At 55.8% G+C, this 7,739-nt stretch overlaps 1 protein-coding gene across 1 annotated transcript; it reads left to right on the plus strand.

Moving 5' to 3' along the window:
• The first annotated feature begins 394 nt into the window (after nucleotides 1-394).
• LOC142824497 (killer cell lectin-like receptor subfamily B member 1) lies at nucleotides 395-6,367 on the plus strand. The gene is made up of 5 exons (XM_089771512.1): nucleotides 395-554; nucleotides 796-930; nucleotides 2,495-2,649; nucleotides 4,094-4,206; nucleotides 4,717-6,367. Exons 1-5 carry the CDS (start codon nucleotides 395-397, stop codon nucleotides 4,838-4,840), a joined length of 687 nt encoding a protein of 228 aa, XP_089627638.1. The 3' UTR covers nucleotides 4,841-6,367.
• Nucleotides 6,368-7,739: the final 1,372 nt, after the last annotated feature.

Genomic DNA, 7,739 nt, shown 5'->3' on the forward strand with positions numbered 1-7,739 from the left:
TGCTGCAGTTTTAGGTGCCTAAAATCCTTGAATTATCCCATGATCCTCCCCTGCATCACAGGGAATGTGGGCAAGAGGCAGAGAGGGGAAGTGACAGATGCCAGATAAAGTCCTAAGCAGGCAGGCTGTGCCCCTCACAGGTGGGAGCACTCGAAGGGGAGGGGCACCCATCCCAGCCTGGGAGGAAGTCTGTGAGCAAAGCAATGACTGGAGCAGCAGAGAGACCCAGACACTCTGACCACCAGCCTGACACCCTCAGGGCTGCAGCCCAGCCCCTCAGCTTCCTGTGCGATCTCACACTCCCGCCCATGTCTCCTGGCCTTTCCTCTGAGACCCGACACAGGTGAGGAGAGCTGCACTGTATTGAACCTGCAGCCCCAGAGGGCCAGATCACATGGTCTGTCCCCAGCCTGGGATCCAGACTGGTCCTCCCTCTGTGCCTCAGTTTCTCCAGTGGTACAGTGGTGATAACAGCTCTGTGCTGTGTCTCACCTGGGGTGGGGAGGCTAAATCCGGTCAGACTCTGAGGTGCTCTGACACTGTGGAGGAGAGCGGTGAGTAACTGAGAGAGCTGCAAACACAGGCTGGGTTTGCAGAAAGGCCCAAGGGATTTAGGTATCTCTCAAGCTGATTTTTCAGTCCCAGCCACTTTTTCAGACCCAGTAGCCCAGGGGAGTCAGAAGTGATGAGGCTGAACAGACTTAGTTCTGTCTCCACAGGGCTCTGTCAGTTCTCCTGTCTAACACCCTCCTGTAACACTGACCAGTCACCATTCTCCCCAACGCTGCTTTGCAGTTTCCCACCTGGCGTCAGAGAAAGGACAGACCCCGGCAGCCCCTGGGAGTGGGGACCCCAGCACAGCAGCCTGCAGCGCCTGCCTGGAGCGTGTCCGATCCCAGCTGTGCCCCACGGCCCAGCCCGGCCCAGCAGGTAACCCCAGCTCATGTGTGTCTGAGCCGCCCACCCCCAGGCACTGCCAGTGGGAACCCAGCTGCGGGGCCAGGCCATGGGGCTCCTGCAGGGCAGGGACACGCCGCCCCCTGCTGGCTGCACTGATCTAGTCCCCATCCCCACTGGTGCCAGGCTGGGAATGTACCTGCCTCTGCAGGGCCTGGCTGTGGGGCAGTGACACCTAGTGTCCGTTGTCTGGTATTACATGGGAAGATTTAAATAGCTGTAATACAAAGTGATCCAGGGTTTTTTTCGGTGGGAGGTGGGGTCAAAACTCATTATTAGAGACACTGTCTTATGGTTCCACACACACACACACACACACACACACACACACACACACACACACCCCATTCCCTGGCATCTGGGCCCATGTCCCCCCCATTTCACATCACCCCTTGGTTCCAGCCTTCCCTGCTAGTCTGAGTTTATCCCACAGTTACTCCAAGACCTTCTAGGCCACTCTGGCTGTGAAAAGGGGTCTTAATGTGGGTACTTACCTGGTCCCAGATAGACCAGTCCTGCTGGCGTGGAGCTGCTGGAAGGGCCCCTCGCCAATGTTCCCTCTAATGTTTTCCAGCCGTGTGCAGAATGCCCTGTGCACTGAGGCATGTGTGGATGTGCACCACCAATAGACACACATGCTGCTGTCTGTGTGCGCTCTGCTAATCGGCTGGGCAGCATTTGAATGTCTCCTGGGTGCTCACCCAAAGGCTCAGCTTACAGGAACCCTGCGCAACAGCCTCTTCCCAACTCCCACAGTAGGGGCAGAGCAGGGTGTGTGGCTAGAGCACAGTGCACCATGGGAATTCTCTGCTCTCCAGGGCCCAGATGGGAGCAATGGGTTAGGCAGAGCAGCCCCAAGGCTCCTTTGACCATCCCCCTGGAGCCAGGCAGGGCCCAGCCCCCGATTGCAGGGAGCACAAAGGGGATTCAAGGGGAAAGTACAAACTGGAGATGGAAGAGTGCAGTCGATCTACCGACAGGCAAAAGCTTATAGGTGAATGCTCTACACGACACGCATTTCCCCCTTCCCTCTGCCAGTGCATCGTTTAGCAGGATGCCCAGCAGCCCGGCTCAGTTCTGGCTCATGCAGGGTCCAGGACCTACCCCCGTTGTGGCTCTGCTTTTAAAGAGTATTAGGAGCTGGGTGTGCAGGCAGCTTGCACCACTTCCAGGAGCTCAGATTCCTGCCATGCCCCCAACCCCTGGACAGGGACTGCTGCTGTCCCAAGAGGAGAGCTGGTTTTTAAACGGGTTCCCCTTGCAGACCTGCTCCCGCCTGGCACCTCTGCTGCTGCCTCTGATACAGAGGCAGCAGGCTGGGTGGGCAAAGGGCTCCGGGAGTGGGGCTGGAGCGCACTGGCGGCTGGCTATAGAATAATCGAGTAAGGGATACGAATTCATGCAGTTACTCGACTGTTCAGTTAACCACTATGGAACATCTCTAATTCAAACCCATTTATCCCCATCCCTGCCCGTCACAGGAAGGGGGTAGCTGGGAATGAGCCTCAGAGCACTAATGGTGCCCGTGTCTTTGCAGGGGGCGCCGGGTGCAAACTCTGCCCCTCGGACTGGCGGCTGCGCGGGGACAAGTGCTACTGGGTCTCCACAGAAAATAAAACCTGGAACAAGAGCCGCAGCGACTGCGCCGCGAGGGGCTCCCAGCTGCTGGTGATCCGGGACCGGGAGGAGCTGGTAAAGGGGCTGGTAACCCCCTGCTGGGGCTTCCCCTGCTGGGCTGGGCTTGGGTACAGAGCCTGGTTAGACACACTTGAGGACTGGGAGTTTCACAGCTGCCCAGCGGTTTGGTTTGGACGTCCCTGTTCCCATTACTGGTTACTAAGGGGGGTCCAAACTCCTGAGGCAGCTTTGACAGGCCCAGCAGAAATCACTAGCCTCAGCGACAGGGTAGGTGACAGAGGCAGCTCTAAGCCATTGTTAGCCTCCCCTGTGTGCGTGTGCTGAACCCAGCTCGGCTGGGAGTGCGAGTGGGGCTCTGTCTAGACTGCAGGCTTCTTTCAGAAGAAACTTTTCCGGAAGAGATCCTCCGGATAACGTCTTCCGAAAGAGAGCGTCTGCACAGCACAGAGAGCTGTGTGGTCAGTGAAAAGATACTGTCCGCACTGAACGGACGCTCTCTCCCGTGTAAGCTGGGATTGCTATGGATGGAGTGGTCACCAGGACACCTGGGCTTCTTCCTCTTTCCTCTTGTGAAAGAACTCCCTCTTCCCCGCCCACACACGCCTTTATGCAACAGAGCTCTTTCGAAAAAGGGCTTCTTCCTCGTAGAAAGAGGATTTCCAGTGTCGGAAAAAACCCTTTGTTTCGATGATTTTTTTTTTTTAAAAAAAAAACACAGCTGCAATGTAGATGTAAGTGAAGATTTTTTCAGAAAAATGGCCATTAAAAAAACACCCTCTGCAGTGTAGACACCCTGAGAGAGACAGAGCCATCCCTAGACGCAGCTGCCTAGAGCACCATGAAATCAGGGCAATTTGGTGCCACAGGTTTCGTGGTGCCCCACATGGCTGTGTAGCTTGCGTATTGGTAGGGGTGGCCCAGGAGAGAGGGAGGGGGAAAGAGAGATGCAGATCAGGGCTACACGTCCTGTAGGCCACATGTGGCCCGCAGCCTGTTTGTTTGTGGCCCGCAGTGTAGTTTGTGTTTACGCAGAGCTCAACGTGTGGCCCACAGGAGGAAGCCAGAACAAAGAAGTAATCGATGTAATGCTGTTCTGCAGCTGCGCATTTTAGGAGTTAAATTCCTGGACTGTCATTGCTCAGTGAAAGTGCTGCCGTAGGGGTGGAAATCGGGTAATTGTTGCATTTTGTTCATATCAGCAGAACAGACTTAAATGGGGCCTGCGTGTTGTGTAGTCTTTGTATTCATGCCTGTCGGTGTGAAAAACGGTATTTGCATGTCTATGCAACCATGCTTAAGTTGTGGCCCTCAGCATGAGCATCACTGTGGCCCCCAGGGCTTCCAAAGTTGAGTAGCCCTGATGTAGGGGGACGGATGGATGGAGGGTCTATATGGGGATTGCCAGGCTCACAGCCCCATAATTCTGGTGCTGGACTTGATGACGACTTGGACATGAGAGAACATTCTGGTCACCAGGTGCCTGTCACACTCCCTGCAGGAGGCCCTCCAGGACCTGACGCAAGGCCCCTCTCAGCTCTGGATGGGACTGTCCCACCCCTCCCTGGAGAAGGCCTGGACCTGGCTGGATGGATCCCGGCTGGATCAGACCCGGTGAGAGATTCCTTGAGTCACTTTCCCTGTGTGGGCAGAAGGGGACAGGGACGGGGAGGGCAGAGGAGGAGCAGGGATGTTCAGGGTGAGGTGACGCTGAGGTTGTCCATTGACAGTCTGTGGAGGGAGCAGAGCAAAGGGGTGAGGCCGGAGCCTTGGGGATCCCCAGAGAGGGGGGCGGGAGAGGGGCAGACATGGACCAGCCAGAGGCAGGAGGGGACCAGGAGGGGCAGCGTCGGCACAGCCCGGCAAGGAGGAGCTGTGGGGCAGGAGAGAGATGGGCAGGGCCTAGCACAGCAGGGAGGAGGGAGCTGGAGCTGGGCTTGGGCCAGGGAGAGGCCGTTAGAGCCCCAGGCCAGGCCCTGGCAGTGGTGGGGAGGGGCAGCCCCAGGGCAGAGCTGGACGGGAGAACAGGGCAGCTGCGGATCCTGTTAGCACAGGGAAGAGCCGCTGTCGAGTGAGTGTGATGGGCCCACAGGTGCTGACAGGGGCCTTTCCTGTGTGTCGCAGGCTCCCGGTGTCAGGCCCAGCTGAGGGGAACAGCTGTGGGATGATGAAGGGGAATCAGATTCATTCACAAGGCTGCAGCTCTGCACATCAGTGGATTTGCCAGCGAGACGCCGTCCCCCTCTGAGCAGGGTATGGAGGAGACCTCAGAGCACGGCTCCATTATCCCCGTGTCACACCTGGGGAAACCGAGTCACAGACACTCACCTGCCCAAGATCACACCGAGAATTGGTGACAAAATGGAAAATGGAACCCAGGAGTCCTGGCTCCCAGCCCTCCCTCAGTCTGTAGAAGTGAGTCCAAGCTCCAGTTTTGTTGTTCCAACAGGGCTAGGCTGAGGGGTGTCACGCTGTGCTGAGCCTTGGGGACGGTTATCTCTAGTCCTCTCCCCTAGTACTGGGGAGAGAAGAGTCTGCCCCAGATCCCCAGCTCACGTAAATCAGCCCAGATCCAGAGTGTCCCAGCTGGGCATCTGGCCGGTGACTCCAGGGGAGCTTCGGCTCCATTGGCACCAGCTGGGGATCTGGGTTTTCCCCTCTATTTCACCCCTTTTCATTTCCTGGCACCTCTGTCAGGTCCCACTCTCAGCTCTGTTCCCCGGCCCCTCCATTGCCGCCATCAAGCCTGTGACCTGACACCCCTCTGCCCATCCTGCCCTAACCGATCGTTAACTCCTGTCACTAGGCTGCTGGATAGGATGCTAAACACCTGCTGGGTGACTAAGACACTTTCCCTCTCAGTGCCTCAATTTCCCCATCTGTGAAATGGGGATAATCAAACTGACCTGGCTGCAGCATTTCAAGATCTCCTGCAGCAGCCCCTCAGTCAGCAAGAAGCCATGAGGGGCAGGGTGTTTTCACGGGCAGGCCAGCTTTGGGACTCTGCAGTCCAAGGGCCCAGCCCCACCCTTTCAACACACCCAGCTCAGAGCTGGAGGGACCATTTTTAGGTTTAAACTTTGTGAAACTTCAGAGCCAGAAGGGAAAGTAACAACCCAACCTATCCCCCACCCCACTCCAGCAGCCACAGGGTGCATCTACATGGCAGGGTTTTGATGCAAAAACAACACTTACGTCCACACTGCAATTGCGTTCTTGTGACAGGTAGAACAGAGGGTTTTTTCTGACAGTAGTAAACCTCATTCCAGAAGGAAGACGCCTTTTTCAGAAAAAGACGTGTGTGGACAAGGAAGAGGGAGTTTTTTTGAAAGAAGAGGTCTCCAGGAAAAAGCATAGGTGCCCTGGTGGCCACCCCATCCACAGTAATCACAACTGAAATGCGAGAGTGTCCAATCAGTGTGGATGCTCTCTTTTGAAAAATCAGATGGTTGTTTTGATGCACTTTGGCCATGTGGACCCGTTCTTTTGAAGAACACATTTGCGCCGTAGGTCTAAATCAGTGTTTCTGAAACTTTTTAAGACCGAGAAACATCAATCATTTTTTTTTATGAGGAACACCAAGATCTGCAGGAAAATATGCAAATGAGATTGTGGCTCATGCAAATGAGTCCCTTATTAGTATATTTTTTGCAGAGAAAACTCGTAGTGTAGACATGGCCACAGTGTATGTGTCTGGCTTTATAAAGCAGATGCTCACTGCTTCTCTAGTATATTCTCAATTAACACAGTGTGTTGCCTTCTCCCCTGAAAAAGATCCCGTGTGCTTCCTATAAGCATAACTAGCTTCATCCGCTGACACCCCTGCTCCCTCTGTGCTGTTGGTTTGTATTGTGGGAACAGGTCAATCCCACTTCTCTAGCCACGTGTTTCTGCACCTTTCGTTCTTTGCTAGACGCCCCTCAGATCCCTTGGTAGCTGCCTCGTCCCTAAGCTGGGCAGCCTGATGCTCTTAGTTGCTCCTCCTATGGACCCATTGCCTGGGCTTTGTCATCCCTGGTCCCTGGCTCTGAATGTTTTCCTGTTCCTCCAGGGCCCTTTATTATAAGTCACCAGCCTCTAGATGCTGAAGAACCCATGCTCAGAGGGACACTAATATGGTACTTCCTGATCGAGGGGTACATGTCCAGCCCTGGATTGGGATTCAACAGACCTGGGTCTACCACTTTCCAGTGGGGTGACTTTGGGCAAGACACTGTCCCTTTCTGTGCCTCAGTTTCCCCATCTGCCGAATGGGGATAATGAACCTTCTTTCCTTTGGAAAGTAGGTTGAGTGCTGCAGATGAGACAAGCTAGAGGCGCTTTGCCAATGTATCAACTGTCGTTAATGTGGGGGAAGGAAAAAACTACCAGGGAGTCGGTCCCACCTGTGTGAAAGAGTTTCTAGCAGGAGCTGATTCCAGCTCAGGACCAACATTAAAGTCTAGGAAGAGAAGGGTCCTTTATAGTGTCCATGCTAGTGCTTACACCAGTCCTGTTAACAATCCCCCCTCCCCCAGTTACAGTGGCCTAATGTCTCAGGTGTTGGGGGAGGGGCAACCTTTATTGACCCACGAATGGGCTTGTCTGGCCTTACACTCTGCTAAGGACGGACAAGCTGGGTGGGGCCGAGGGAGCAGCCCCTGGGGCATTAGTGGCCAGCCGGCTCGGCCCCAGACCCAGCTGCCATTCAGTGGGGCTCCAGGGGAACCCCTCAAACACCCAGAGGGGCCGGCCAGGGCCAGGTCATCAGCCTTGCAGGGGAGGGGTAGGTGGAGCACTGACATCACAAAGGCCTGCGGCAGGACCTCAGCCTATTGGGGGACAGGGATGACCTCACAGAGAGACTCTGACAACAGCCAATCAGGACAGAGGCGCAAGGCCGGGGCAAGCTCAGAGATTCCCGCGGTTTGGCAGCAGCGCGGCCCCTTCCCAGGGTCTCTGCGGGGACCAGATGGAGAATTGGGACCGAGGGGCGGGGGCAGGAGGAGCCTCGTCGGCGTTTTCCCCTTCCCTGCGGCCGGCAGTGCTGGACCCGGAGAGACGGTCGGCGCCTCAGAGAGGTTTGGAGCCTGCTCAGTCTGGTTCCCCTTTGCCCCCTCCCCTCCCTCTGTCTCGCCTTCTTCGGGCTTTTTCCCCCTTTCCCTGCC

The sequence above is a fragment of the Pelodiscus sinensis genome, chromosome 19 (assembly GCF_052426305.1).
Source record: "Pelodiscus sinensis isolate ZL-2025 chromosome 19, ASM5242630v1, whole genome shotgun sequence".
Classification (NCBI taxonomy): Eukaryota; Metazoa; Chordata; order Testudines; family Trionychidae; genus Pelodiscus; species Pelodiscus sinensis.